Below are 16,227 nucleotides of genomic sequence, written 5' to 3'. Positions count from 1 at the left end.
TATTGATATCTCCTTGTTTGGGCATTTTGCTCTCCAGTACGTTCTCTTTCCGTTAAGACTCAACGTACTTTTTCAAAACATACTCACTTTCTTTGTTCCAGCTACAGCAACTACTTTTTCCTTACAACACTACACAAAATTCAGCCTTCTCATAAGCATGCTCTGCTACCATGTTGAGGTCTGGGTTTTAGCCAATGAATAAAAGATTATTAATAATAACTATATTTATTAATACTAATAATAAAAGGAAATAAACTACACTGTTGTGTTGTGTTTGGAACATCCATGCTCCACAATTAAAAAAAAAATATTCTCTGTGTAGTGTCGAGACATCACCTGACACGACACTCTGATACATATATTAACCAATAGATATCACCACTTGCCTTATTATAGGAATAGTAAAAGTATCACGTACTCAAAAATCTATAACTATAGTTTGGCCAAGATGCACTGCAGAGTAAAAATTCCACTATTCTAAATAAAACTAACATTAGGAAAAAAATTCATCCTATTAAAAAAAATGTTTAAATACTATAAAGCACACTGCTTTATATCAAAAGCAAAACAAATAAAAATTTATTACAAGGCAATGTACAAAGTGTTAGCTGTATAACAGTATTGCCAAAGGCTGACAAATCTATGTGCCAGTCAGTTAAAAATAATATAAAAAGAAAAATCAAGCAAAAATATGTCATTATAAACAAAAATATATTTTTATATTTATTTACAAACATGTAAAAATACAAATAACTCTTCTAATATATAAACTTCAGTAACAAAAGGAAAGTCATTCCATAAAAACAGCTATTATTAAATATTAAGACACATTAAATTTTGGCTTATCAATCAGTCAAGTTCATCAATAAATTCAAAGTACACAATAATGAAAGATTTTTCCTGAGATCTGTTGATATCTTTTACAACTAACAAATATCATTAATTGACTAACACTAACCTCCAACATAAACATATAAACTTTCATAAAACAAGTGCGATTTCTTAGAAACATTCACACAGCAATAAACTGTCATACAGTTTTAAAGAAAGGTTTTTGGTATGTCACAACTTCTATCATAATTAAAAATTTTAATCACAACTCACTATATGCAGTGAGTTCGTCATAAAAACCTTCTCAAAATAACTAAAAATAAACTACCAAGTTAAAAAACTAAACTATTATTAGCAGTCAAAGATAATTAATTAAGGTTTGCAACTGCCAACTCAGCAGCTTGTTCCAGATCAGCAGCAAACTTCAGTTTAAGTCCTGATTTTTCCAGCAGTTCTCTTCCTTCTGTAACATTTGTACCTGAAGGAAAAGAAATTACAATCAAAAGACATACTAGTATATTAATCATCAGATTTAGGGGGATAGGCAGAACGTGTAACTGCCTATTGACCCCATCTAATAAGGTCCGCATGTTGTAAAAATGTAAAATTGTGAAAAATAAAAACATAAAATTATATAAAACCCATACTAAAAAAAAGGAAAAAAACCCATTGCAGATGCTTCAGAGCAGATAATCATTTGATGATGATGATATTAACACGTTTAGTGTGGGCTACTCATATCCGAGTAGTTGTTGTCCACCACTACGAGCAGACTACTCGTTTACGAGTACCATTATTGTAATGTTTTTGTTGTGGTTTAGTTTGGGCTCAGCTCTTAGCAAAAGTAGATCGTTTGTTGTGCGCATTGTAAGTAGATACTGTTCATTTAGTTTATGTATCTGGTTTCCTGCCAATTCCATTTTTTTACTTTTACACCGAGTTCATAGTGTCCGAATCAGTAAGTAGACACATTTTTTATTGTAGGTTTATTTTATTTTTTCATTTAATTTATTATTTAGAATGACTACCCGTCGTACAATTGTGCAACACCTCAGTGATGACAAACTTATAGATTCAGAAGGATCTTGACGAAAACTCCACATCAGAGGAGTAGTCCAAAAGTGGGTTAGATGATGATGAAATAAATCCCATTTGGGTAAACAATGCTCTAGAATTAAGGCACAATCCTTTCAAGCCCGTAAGAGAGAATGGATTATTGGTACTGATTCCAGGGGAGAACAGACCAATAGACTGGTTTCTTTTAGTTGTGGACAATATTTTTTTAGAGTTGATTTGCAGAAATACAAACAAATATGCTTTTGAACTGTTCTGTGGTCCTTCAACTTCTGAAAAATCTTGTATAACTCGATGGAAAAACTTCACAGTACCAGAATTAAAAGTTTTCATTGGTTTGTTGCTTCACACAGGAACCATTAAACTCAATAGACACCAAAATTACTGGAAAACCCATAGAGTCTTGAACTTACCCGCTTTTAGACAGTATATGAGCCGTGATCACTTTCTATTAATTCTTAGATGTCTGTACTTTTCAAAAGTCTATTCTTCTCAGCTGCCAGTCCACCGAGTTGACCAGCCATTGCCCAATATTGACTGTTCAAAATAAGACCACAAATAGATCATTTTAATACAACAATGATGTTGATGTATTATACTTCAAGAGAATTATGTATCGATGAAGCAATGATACTTTGGAAATGCCGACTTATAATCAGACAGTACGTAAAGGGCAAGCACCATAAGTATGGTCTAAAGTTATACTGTCTAAATGAACCTGAAGGGCTCATTTTTAAGTTTGCTGTTTGTGGCAGAGGCAATGACTTCTTTTCAGGGAAAGGTCACTGTGAAAAAGTTGTACTGTACCTCATGAATGAATTATTAAATCATAGACACTATACTTATTCATGTAAAAGTATTATAATAGTTTTATTCTCACTTCAAACTTCTTGAAAAAGATACATATTGTATTAGTACTCTATGGATTGATCGGAGGCATTCCCCGGATTTAGTTAAAAGTACAATTTTGAAAAAAGGCAAAACCATCACCCAAAATGCAGATGGGATTATGATTGGAAAGTGGAGGGATAAAAGACTTGTCACCTACATTTCTTCTCAGTTTAACAACAAAATGTGCACAACAATAAATAAAAGAAAACAGTGACGAGAGAAACCAAAACTCACCGTATATTATAATGCACATATGAAAGGTGTGGACAGAATGGGCCAGACAATGGCTTATTATTGTGAGAAGAAAACAATTCGGTAGTACATCAAAATATTCATCCATATTTTACAAATGCTTATGGTCAATGCACAACACTTATACAACATGCACAGAGAGCATAACAAAGAGAAACTTTCTATGTACAACTTCTGTCTAAAAGTATTAGAGAAACTTTTTCCACCTAAAGAAGAGCAGCCAAATTGAACTCCTGCAGAACGCCATACCACGCACTGACCTGCACAAAATGAAGACAGAGATTCAAAAGGTGGGAGGAAAAGAAAACTTTGCCAAGTTTTAACAAAAATGGAAAAAGAAAGTAAACAACATTCATTTGTGAAGTTTGTCCACAGAAGCCAGATTTGTGCCGAGTTGAGTGCTTTGATTTCCATGGAAACAAATAAGCGGACTGTAGAGTGGTGAGGTTGGTTGTAAATACTGTAAATAAATTCATAAAACTTATAAATTAATATTATTGTAATTAGTGGTAGTAATGTATAATATATTTGGTTGAAACAAAGAACAGAAAGGGAACACTGCATGACTGGCTCAGAATCAGTTCATTCGCGGTGCACACTACTCGGATACGAGTACCAATCTATGATGTCACAAATTGCAAAACAAAAACCCTAAAAAAAGATTTTGGCTACATTTCATTGAAAATATTTATTGAAGTATTTAAGTATTTTATTGAAAGCATTTTATTTAAGTACTTATTGCAAAATATTTTTTAGCAAACTAGGTATCGTATTCATTACATACCATAGCACTGAACATATTAAAGTCATTATAAGAAAATAATCCTTTATAGTTGCATATTGTCAATAATATAGTCATTTAGAATTACTTCTAACACTGTTTTATTATTTAACATGATCCATAAAATTTTACGCTAAACATAAAACTTAATATTAAATTGAAATATATGAGGGTCAAACAAACATAAAACAAGCTTTTATACAACTGAATAATGTGGCTGAAACTGAGTGGGCACATTTCTCTCTTAGCTAATAATTTTCTCTTGGTATAATTCAGAAATTTAGCACATTCATGAGCAATTTGTACCTAGTGCCATTCTACAATGAATTATAATAAAGTTCTTAACAAAAGAAAATGTGAAACAAGACTTTGTAAAATTTACATCTCAGTTCAGGTATAAATCTTATAAAAGCAGGTGTTTACATAGCATAGAGTGTGCATTGATAGTAAAAAGACTTGCAGATCTACACATGTGCAGTATCCAGGACCAGAATTATAGCAAACAACAAACCAAGCTGAACACTGGTTAACTGGGTGAAATTTGTTAAGAAATTGAAATTGAAATTGCCGTGTCCAGTTTTAACATGTGGCATGAATTAGTTTCAAAAAATGTTGACATCATGAATTCCATATTTGAATGCTAAACAGAAGATTACTCGTCTTGAAATTTTTCAGATAATGTTGAATCAGCATGAAGCAAGAAGGATCCATAATTTTTTAGTTTTATTCAACCCCCCCCCCCTCAACCTGTAAATAATCATGAATCCTTTACTATATCTCGGAATCAAAGTAAGCTAGTATGGAGTACAAAGAAAAAGATGGAGCATGGAGCAGGCCCAGAGAAGTAAAAATCTGGTTTTCTGTAGATGTAGGTTCTTGCCATTATATTTTTTTGTCAATAACTTTGAAAAAATATAAAATTATGTAAAAATACAAGACAGCTGCACACTACACAACACATGCAAAAACACAGAAACAGAAATCTTAAATTCCGATTGATAAGCAACTCATACAAAACGCAGTTCAAAAGTAAGGACCAATGAATTGTAAATAGCGACTAGCAACACTGACTGGTTTGCGCATATGCAGTAACTTTAAGTGGTCTGTTGGGCATGTAACCACTACATTGCCATCAGTTCATTGTTGTTTGCCTTTGTGAGACAGTGTGTTAAAACAAGTGTAGTAATAAAAAATCCCAGCAGTTGTGAAGTTGGTCAGTAATTAAATCTCTAAATATAAAAGGACATAATGCTGCTGAAATTCACCATCAATTGTGTAAAACGTATGGGCCTAGTGCAATGAGTGAAGGAAAAGTGAGGCAATGGTGTCATAAGTTTGAGGAAGGTCATTTAAATGTTCACAATGAACAGAGAAGTGGCAGGCCTAATGTCCGGTCTGACGATCTCGTTGAATGTGTGAATGCAAAATTAAGAAAGATTTGTTGCACTTTATAATTAGCAATCTTTTTTTAAAATTTCCTGACGTTTCAAAGACTACACTGTTGAGAATCATGACTGACCCTCTAGTATATTGTAAACTGTCTGTATGATGGATGTTGAAAATGTTGACATCCATCAGTGTTCAGAAAGATCACAGAATGACACCTGCACGTGCTTTTCTCGACAGCTTTAACCATGAGGAGACAATTTTTTTCCTATATTGTACTAGTGATGAAACGTGGATTTCATATGTCAATGCTGAGACAAAACAACAATCCATGCAGGGGTGTCATTCTGGTTCACCAAAATTCAGACAAGCACAGTCTTGAAAGAAAATCATGGCTGTATTCTGGTACTAGAAGGGTGTGCTTTGACTGATTTCATGGAACCTGGAATATCCATTACATTACAAATGTATCATTTCTTTTTAAACTGTGTCGTGTCATTCAAAACCAATGATGGGGAGTGCTGAGATCAGAAATAGTTCTTCTCCATGATAACAACATACATACAGACATCATGGCAACATACTTTTTCAACAGAAACAATTCAAGAATTTGTATGGGAGATTTTTGAGCATTCACCTTACAGTCCTGATCTCATGCCCAGTGACTACACCTTAAATACTGGCTTGCATTTCAATGATTCGAGGAAAGTGAAGAGTTGAAAATCTTGGTGAAAGAGTGGTTACAATCCCAGGCAGCAGGATTTTATGCAGTAAGTTTGAAGAAGCTTGTCCACAATATCAAGTGTTTGGAATGAAATGGTGATTACATAGAAAAATAAAGTAAATATGTAAGTATTTGAAATCATTAACAAATTTTTCATTTCGTCATCTGTTCTCATTTCATTACCAATCAGCCCTTACTTTTGAACTGTGTCTTGTATTAAAAATACTGTAGTAGAGTACCAAAATAAAGAAAAACTGAAACATTTAACTGTTTAATTCAATCAGAAGGAAGGAGAAAATTTGGATCAAAAGTAGTGGTAAAAACTATTACAAGGACACCTAATTAGACAGCAATAAATATCCCTTTTCTTTGTGCAACCCATCAATCAACTATTTTTAATAAATTAAGAGCTTATAAGTTGGTTGTTACAGCAAACAGTCACAGATGAAAAGATTGAAAACTGAGAGTCTACTGAAAATGTTTTTCACAGGTATTTTAACGCTTTCCAATAAACAATTTATTTTAAAAAATGAATGAATCTTATAAAAGAATATTTTTTCCTTGAGTACAGTTTTGCACCTTCCTACATAATGGCACGTTTGCCGTATCTGGAAAAATGATTTAATAAACAATCTACAAATAAAAATCTGGTAACAGTTTGCACTTTTATTAGTCTGAATGAAATGAACCATACTGAAAATATTAAACTGTTTAATAAAGAAAAGAAACATAGTATGCATCATGAAAGAAAAACTTCTATTTGAGAATTTAAACCTCACAAACAACCAGATGGGAAATGTTGAGTTTCATATCATATAAAAGTTTATAGTTTTGATTTTGCAGTTCATTTAAAGAAATTCTCTCCAAAATTTTGATGAATCCTCCACATGAGCAAACATAAATTTTTTGCATAAAAAGTGGGTAAAAAACTGTTTTACCAGTAAGAATACTAAGTGACTAACATGATGGTAAACTGATAATGTAGGATATAAATATGTTAAGATTAAATTATTATCATAGAATAGAAAGGACAATAGCATCAAGCCATTCAAATTACTGTTGATTCAAAAAATATTAACTATGTTAAGCACCCTCTCGTATGTGTAAATTTTTATAAATTATTCTGTTATTCTACACAAAAAGGTTAGTTTTACTTGCCATTCAAATCATTTAGATTTTTAAAACTTTATGATTTTATATCATCACAAAGAACTTCATAATTAAAACATAAAATTGAAATCATAAATAAAGAAGTTGAACTAAATTACTCTTTTCTTACTTAAATACTGATCAATGATTAATTGGAAATGAATAGCTTGCTTAGTGATTTTATCTTGAAAATGAGCCTATCAGTTACACAGAATAAAGCATTAAACCAAACATAAGCAATTACTGGGCATTTGTTTTGTTGGGAGTTCAACGCTGCAACATTGCAGCTCCTTCTTGCTGACTCAGTTGTTACTTATGAGCAGTTGAACACACAAACAACCAGATGGGAAATGTTGAGTTTTATATCATATAAAAGTTTATAGTTTTGATTTTGCAGTTCATTTAAAGAAATTCTCTCCAAAATTTTGATGAATCCTCCACATGAGCAAACATAAATTTTTTGCATAAAAAGTGGGTAAAAAACTGTTTTACCAGTAAGAATACTAAGTGACTAACATGATGGTAAACTGATAATGTAGGATATAAATATGTTAAGATTAAATTATTATCATAGAATAGAAAGGACAATAGCATCAAGCCATTCAAATTACTGTTGATTCAAAAAATATTAACTATGTTAAGCACCCTCTCGTATGTGTAAATTTTTATAAATTATTCTGTTATTCTACACAAAAAGGTTAGTTTTACTTGCCATTCAAATCATTTAGATTTTTAAAACTTTATGATTTTATATCATCACAAAGAACTTCATAATTAAAACATAAAATTGAAATCATAAATAAAGAAGTTGAACTAAATTACTCTTTTCTTACTTAAATACTGATCAATGATTAATTGGAAATGAATAGCTTGCTTAGTGATTTTATCTTGAAAATGAGCCTATCAGTTACACAGAATAAAGCATTAAACCAAACATAAGCAATTACTGGGCATTTGTTTTGTTGGGAGTTCAACGCTGCAACATTGCAGCTCCTTCTTGCTGACTCAGTTGTTACTTATGAGCAGTTGAACATTTCTGATATTAATCTCAATCAAAAAATGATCTAAATAAAAAAAGAATTGCAGTTTTTAGACACAAAGTACACAATATCATTACATTCAATACGATGATCCATTATACTCACCTTCTAAACGCACAGTCAAAGGAACAGTCATTTTCATTTTTTTTGTCGCGTTAATGATACCATTGGCAATTGTACCACAATTGACGATTCCACCAAATACATTAACCAAAATAGATTTCACATTTTTATCTGAAAACAACATTGTAAAATGAGCTCTTCTTTTTAATTCATATAACTAATGTAAAATTAACTAATTTTTCCTCACTTCTGTAAAAGCAATTAGAAATCTTTTTCTGTATTTAATGTCATCAACTTAACCTTTATACTTAACCAAAATACAAAAACACTCTAAATGAAAAGTCACACAATTTAAATTGAACATATTTTTTGAGCAAATCATGAAACAAGTGACACCTTTTAAATTCCAGTACAAACACCAGTATCAAACCCAACAGAACTATATTACTCAATAGTTCCCAGAAACAGTCCTCAATGAAGCTTTAATTTAAAGCAAACATTAGCTCATAATCAAGGTAAAGTTTTTACAACTTTCAATATAAAATAAAGTATATTGTAGTATTTAAAAGTATTATATTTAAAAATAATTTTTAAAATCTTTTAAAATAAAAAGGCACATGAATACATAAATATACGTAATATGTTTCCTTAAGAATCAAGGTCCCCCTGATTACTAGGATTGAATAGTGTCTACATTTCAGTAAGCTTGACATGAATGTACATTTCGGTAATACTACACAATTTTTATGATTTAAATTGTCCCACATACGGTTGCCAATGACCAAAAATGGTTATGACATTTAACAAACAAACACATCTTTTTTTTTTTTTAAATATCCACACTGAAAATAGCAACAAAACTGACCAGATGTAAGGATGTTAAATGCCTGTAAAACTTGTTCTTCATTGACACCACCTCCAACATCTAGGAAATTGGCTGGCTCACCTCCATGGAGTTTAATGATGTCCATTGTTGCCATTGCAAGACCAGCTCCATTAACTAAAGTAAGTACACATAAACCAAAACATTTGCATCATACAAAATTATTATTACTACTACTACTAGGTGTTTGACACTTCACACATCAATTCTAGCTAGAGTTGATTAGATTTCTAGAATTTTATGCTGACATAATGATAAAGTCTAACTAAAATATTTATTAAAACTTTAACAAACAGGTAGTACAAGATAACACAAACAAATGAACTTATATAATCAGTATGATTTAAAAAGCCACATTAAGTGCAACAGTACTTCACGTTAATATAAAATACTAATTATCTTAAAATGTGTGGATTATTTACTCATCAGACATAGAAACTTATTTCTATTATTTATTTACACAAAAAACTTTCATGATGTAGTATCAAAACGTTCTTGCAACTGATATCTTCTGTTTAAAATGGTAAATGTGTCATAGAAATTGCTGTTTTATAAACTGGCAGCATTTGTGACATCCAACATGGTTAGCATAGTTTTCTTCTTTCCTCTCAGTAGATTATCAGAGTCTATTGCTGCTATATGGTTGTGTTACATCATCACAATTCAAATTCAAAATCTAACAGTAAACAAAAACAAACGTCAAATTTTGGACTATTCTGTCAGAAACATATGATGCTTGATAAGAGTGTATGATGAAATGATAATGAAAAACAAAGGTTTATGTATCCTTATAAGGATCAAGGATCAAGTGTCCTTATAAGAATCATGCTAGTTTTCATAACAATGATGTTTGTATAGAACATTCTTCTACTGCATAATAACAAAAACTTTGACCATGTTCAAAACAGAATGAAATCTGTTGAATAAATAGTACTAGAAATTGCATACCAGCAGGAAGTTTTCATAGTATTCTCTACAATAATCTGAAAATTGTTTTTCACCACATTATTCCAAAAATGTTGCCTACACTACATCCATGTTGATCTTGTTAAGATTTCTGAAGAATCCACCAACATATTCTCCTGATTTAGTAACACCTAATTTCTACTTACTTCCTCACTGAAATACTCAGAGAGGAAAGCAACAAAAGAATGCCAATAAAGTCAACATCAACATGACACAGCAGCTAAAAAATGGATTTCAGGAATATTTCCAAAAATGTTGGGAAGATTACAGGAGAAAACTTTTCTAAAAAACATAATGTAAAATGCTTTTATGTACTCAGCGTTTGGTAAACTAAACACATTTCAGGAATTTTTTTAAGCTATCAGTAGTAACTGCATTAATTTACATGACAAATAATTACTTATACAAGATTAATAGAATCTTTCCCAAAACCTTTATTATAAATGCTAGTGTCACAAAAAGTTATCGATTACATCAAATAATGAAAATAAAAACTTCCTAGTACTCTCAATTCCTGAAATTACATGAATTAAGCACAGTACGGGAACCACAACAGTGAAAACAACATCATCAGAATATAAATTCAGGATTTTAAGTTTTCATAGATTTGTTATTGATGCAGGAAAAAAATTATTATATAAGTTAGACCAAGTAGGTAATACTGATAAAATAATTCCTTTAATAAATGATATACAGTTAAGCAAAACAATAGACATCAGAAGAATTAATTCTATACATTAAACAAAAAAATTTGCAATAGCCTGTATAATACTATTGGGATGCTGCACAGAAGAGCTAAATTTCCATTGTTACTGATATTTAATCAAAAAATCATATTAAGTGAGAAAACTAAATCAAAAATTTTTCTTTACATACAATGATTATTCAATAATTAAAGACACAAATAGTTGTGGAGGAAAAACAGTTATGATACAGTCGATACTTTCATAACTGTAAGTTAGTAAGCGGTAAGTGATGACTTTTGAACAGCTGTTTGAGTAAAATTGTTTTGTTTATAACCTCAAAATCTTATTTTACAATGGCCAGTCCTCTTAAAGTTTGAAAATTAAAAACAGCGTGCAGTGATCTGTTTTTGCTTTCTGAATTTAAAAACTAGTAAACATTTATTCTCTATAACAAAACAACACAGACAATTTTTTTTTGAACTGCAGAGATTTTATAATTAGGTAGAAAGATTTAAAGACAGTTAAATTTCAGTAACTGACAAGCACCATTCTGGATGTCTGATGATATTTCAACTCCAGCGCTTGAAGCTCACATAGACACTTTCATCCAGGAAGACCCAACAGATTACAGCTGAGATCATAACTGAAAAATTACAAGTTTCATAACATTATCACCAACAAACACAATTATTATAAAGCAAGCACACGATGGATTCCAAGAGAGCTGCCCAGATCACCATAAGGAGATGAGACTTTGCAAGTGCACAGAGCTGAAACAACAGTATCAGCAGGAAGGTGATGCTTTTTTTAACAGTATTCCAATCTGTGATGAGACATGGATTCACCATTATAAGCCAGAATCAAAAAGACAGAACATGGAGTGGAAACATATGAGTTCACCTGTCAAGAATAAATTCCAAACCCAGCAGCAGTAAAAATCATGATGATAATCTTTTGGGATACAAAAGGCCTAGTTTTGGTCAATTTTTTAGATCAACAAATAATAAACAGTGCACAATAGTGTGAAATGCTTATTGACAATGTAAGGCCAGCTGTGTTCAAAAACAACCCTAGATTTCAGTGCAAAGGCATCATTCTGCTTCACAATAACCCCAGTCTTACACAGCTCAAGTAACTCAAGAAAAAATTAACAAAATGTATCAGGAAATACTACCTCACTTCCCTCATACAGTCCTGACTTGGCTCCACTGGATTTCAACTAGTCTGGTCCACTCAAGAAGGAGCTACGTGGTAAGAAGATTAATGGTAATGACGATGTCAAACATGTACTAAATTAGCTCTGACATCAAGACAATTTCATTGCAGCAGGCATAAATAAGCTGATTCACAAATGGGATAAGTGTATTAATGTGAAAAAGTGAAAAAGATGTCATATTGATTAAATAAACCAATCTAACTCTAGAATTTGTATCTTTAATTATTGAATGACCATCATACATAAAAAAGATGAATAGATGAAAGCAATGTAAAAATTTTATTAGAGAATCATGATCACGATGACAAATAGTATTCTTAAAAAACATGCTCTTAAGTAACCAGTTTAGGTTATGGAACACAAACAAGTCATTCCAGGAAGCGTTGCAAGTCAGTTACAACCAAATATTTTGATGTGCAAGACCTTAAATCATTCACACAGAAGTAGACCAAATGGATGGAAACATTTGATTACAATTTGACACAAACAAGATGTATGAAGAATCTTACAAGTTTACGAGACTATAAATTAGTAAAAAAGATATCCTGAGAATGAGTTAAAGAAGTGATAATGATAAAAGCATTGAAAAAAGATGGAGGTAGTGATTTCTTCAATAGTTAAAATGATGTCTTATTTGATGGGAGTAATTGTGATTATGTCAGAAATTAATATAAAGAAAGGAACAATTTTGGATTTAATGAAGAACTAATGCTTAAAAAATGTAATATATAAATGAGTTTTTTAATACGGATTTATATTACATTTTTTTAAACATGTTCTCCAGTAAATTGTAATCATTAACTACACCTAAAACAATTAAGTTAAGTTTGTTGGTCCACAAACTTGCAAACAGACTAATTTACATGAAAAGTGCTTTTCAAATCGATGGATTCATCATCAGTTATTAAAATAAGATCTCATGCAATGCATTACCTTCGACAAATGTTAAAATTGATGATCACAGAAACTGGTGAGTTGATCATGATACCAATAACTTTTAACATATGAAGAAAGTAACCCATTGCCTGAGGTAGTATTTTAAAAACTAATGATGAATTCATGAATTCAAAAAGTGTGTCTGTGTAAATTGCTAGGTTTTGAATGAGCTTACTACTAATTTGGTGTGTTCACAGATGGTTTTTGTTAGTAGTAAATACTATATTATCTTGTACTTTAGAAAATTTAATATTCTGACTGATGTTGAAAAAATTTTTGATCATCTGAAAATGTGGAATACACATAAAACTTTTGTCACATATTTCATCAGTTACTTTACATGATAGTAAAAAAAAATTACCAAGGCATCCAATATTTCCCTCTAAACCGATGTAGTTCAAGTGGTGTTGTTGTGCCATAAGTTCACGAGGATCCATTTCACTGGTGTCATTTAATTTAAATATTTCCTCTTGACGGAAAGCTGCATTGTCATCAAACTGAATTTTTGCATCAACTGAGATTACTTTGTTATCTGCAGTTTCTACCAATGGATTTATTTCTACTTGAACTGCATCAACACTGATAAATAATCTCCATAATGACAGGATTTCTTTTACAGCCTAAAAGAGTAAATATTAAAGTGTAATAAAATATCAGCAATCATAATATCCCAAAAAGAAATCAATCTGCATAGTTATACACAATAAAAATAGAAATGAATATCATATTAAAAAATTAACTTCATAAAAAATGAAGTAATATCAAACAGTAATATCATGATAACAATACAGAAAGCTATAAATAAATAAAATGAATTTCCTTATTGCATCATTTATTCCAGTGATATTTAATATATCATGATAATGGATCTAAGGGCATTTAGAAAAGCAGAACTGGAAACACTTCACAGACTGCTAGTGATAAAATATGTAAACTGTTTACGAAAAAAAAGGCACTACAAAAGATTAACAGAGGGACAGTATAAAAAAATAAACAAACATGCCTAAAAGAAATGATTGAGGAAGAATATACCAGAGAATAGAGATAGGTATCATATAGTGATAGGCGAAAATAAGTGAAAGAAACTGTGATTTACTCAATAACAACATTAAATTAAAAAAGGTAAAAAGAACAATTTAGTGGGATAAAGATGTTAAAGGCTAAATGAAGGAAAAAATCACCAAGAAAAGGAATATGGAATCAAACAATGACGAAGATGGGGCAATGTACAACAGAAGTAAGAGATAAGTTAAGAAGGTCTAACATGGACAGGCTCGAAGAAGGAATTTTTAGGATGCTTAAGGATAATTTCAAGATTAACAAAAGATTATCTTGGTCTGAGTGGAGAGGTTAAGAACAGGAGAGCAAAAATGGATAAGATGTATAAGAGATAGACAGAGCAATATTGTTATCAATGGGAAGGGAAGGGTATGCATATGGTGTATACAATTAATACATAAATATAAAACTCATAAAGTTAAAACAAAAAATTAAAAATATATCAAGATTAATTAGCCTTTGTGTGATAAATTTTGAACCAAACTGGCACACAAAGTTGAACATCACAGTCAGAGCAACACCAAAAATAAAAGTTTCCTTTCTTTTTTTTCCTCGTTCTGACTTTTTCTTGTCAGAACATAACTTGCACCATTTTCACTTTGTAACACTGTTCTTCATTGCTATCATCTACTTCGCCCTCAGATCCAAAATCATTGTGATACTCTTGAAAACAGAAAAAAATTTCATTTTCATTTTTGTCCTGACACTGTTTTGTCTAACAAAACTGTCAAAATGTCTAAAAACAACTTTTTTTTTCAAAAATAACAACACAAAGAACCTTGTATAATAAACAGGAAACAGGTGTAAACATGAAGGAACAATGCCACAAACAGAACTGTAATTGTCATAGGAGCAGAAACAAAACTTTAATAGATTACTATGCCCATAATATGCAAGGATAAATAAAATTGTTCCTTAATGTCCATTGTAGTTATTATAAATTCCACATAAAACACTAAAGAAATAACAATCTTTGTATTCTAAAACATCAATGCTCAGGTACACCCCAATGAACATTTATAATGATTTCAAATACAGATACCCAGCGTTGTTTATGACAGTCAAAGAAAGTGTTACTGATTTATGAAGCACCGCAAGAATTATTTTCACTTGACTACTGATTCACTTTTCTCTGGCTGTTCATTACAGCAAGTTTGGCTATTGTAAATAGTAGGTTGTGTTTATGTAAATGTACATTTAGCTACATTCAATAGATCTTTTTTTAAATTTTGTTTTTTTGCTATCATTTTTGTTTATGAATTCAAAGTTATCTTCTCATTAATAAAGGACTTTGAATGTTCTTTCCAAAAACTATTAAAATAAATAAAAAATAATATAACAAAATTATAAGTGATATGACAAAATTCAAAAGATAAAAAATGAAACTAGTTGTTAACTGTGGAAGACAACTCTATCATCAAAATGTTAAGATTAGTCTAATCTTTTTAAATGTGATTTAACTATAATAAAATGATGTACTCCATACCATAGCATCTAAACTCAATATATGATAATAATTATTTGAATAAAATATTCTCCCTTTTTTTTAAATCAGGAAAATAACAAAATTCTGGATGAAAACGTAATTGCAAAGAGATCAGAAAATTAGGTATTGTGATGTGTAGAGAAGCTTCTAATAAAGGAAAGTGCAAGAATAAGAAAAAGAGAACATGCAGAATGTAAACCGATAAATAAATTAGAAAGAGAAAAATCAGAAATAATAAAAAACTAAGAAAAACAATGAAAAGAATTTCCAGAATGGTGTCAAGGTTCAAGGTGTCATTGATTTTTTAAAACCATTACACTTCAATAAACACAGGGCTGCTTTTACATTAGGACTAAAGGCAGCTGTTGCCTAGATCCAGATATATTAATACCGCTGAAGGCCAATGAGTGGAATGTAGTATGTGATAACATTCTGAATGTGTGAATGTGGTAAAAAGTGAATGTATGATAACAGTCAAATATACAAATGAAGGGTGCTTCACAAGCATATTCCAATTTGCAACAAAAATACAACGTTCTATTCTGAGGTCACATGCGAGAATATTTTCAGTGAGTTCACTGTGAACAGGGGAGAAGGTGTCATTATTATTCATTGATAAAAATATAACCTACTTTCTTTGTTAAATTGCGTGTTATTTTCTGCCGTTCCTAGCAATGTCACTACTATTTATAGTTTATACTTTTCAGAGTACCTCCATTTTCAAAACTTTTAGCACATTCAGTACAAGAAAAATAATTTTGAGAATGGATGTCTCAAAACACCTTAACTACGAATGCTAGAGTG

General features: G+C 30.8%; 1 protein-coding gene across 7 annotated transcripts in view; it reads right to left on the bottom strand.

The window, feature by feature from the left end:
* Positions 1–690: 690 nt before the first annotated feature.
* Positions 691–16,227, bottom strand: part of ScsbetaG (Succinyl-coenzyme A synthetase beta subunit, GDP-forming) — a 48,371-nt gene continuing 32,834 nt past the window's right edge. For all 7 annotated transcript variants that reach the window (XM_075363354.1, XM_075363358.1, XM_075363356.1 and 4 more), the window contains 4 exons: positions 13,240–13,498; positions 9,057–9,191; positions 8,234–8,362; positions 691–1,309 (listed from right to left, as the gene is read on the bottom strand). In XM_075363354.1, coding sequence (XP_075219469.1) covers positions 1,200–1,309; positions 8,234–8,362; positions 9,057–9,191; positions 13,240–13,498 — 633 coding nt within the window. In that variant the 3' untranslated portion in view covers positions 691–1,199. The remainder of the gene's footprint in view (positions 1,310–8,233; positions 8,363–9,056; positions 9,192–13,239; positions 13,499–16,227) is intronic.

The sequence above is a fragment of the Lycorma delicatula genome, chromosome 4 (genome assembly GCF_047948215.1).
Source record: "Lycorma delicatula isolate Av1 chromosome 4, ASM4794821v1, whole genome shotgun sequence".
Lineage (NCBI taxonomy): Eukaryota > Metazoa > Arthropoda > Insecta > Hemiptera > Fulgoridae > Lycorma > Lycorma delicatula.
The sequence above is the reverse complement of the archived record's forward strand: the minus strand, read 5'-3'. Positions and strand labels throughout refer to the sequence as shown.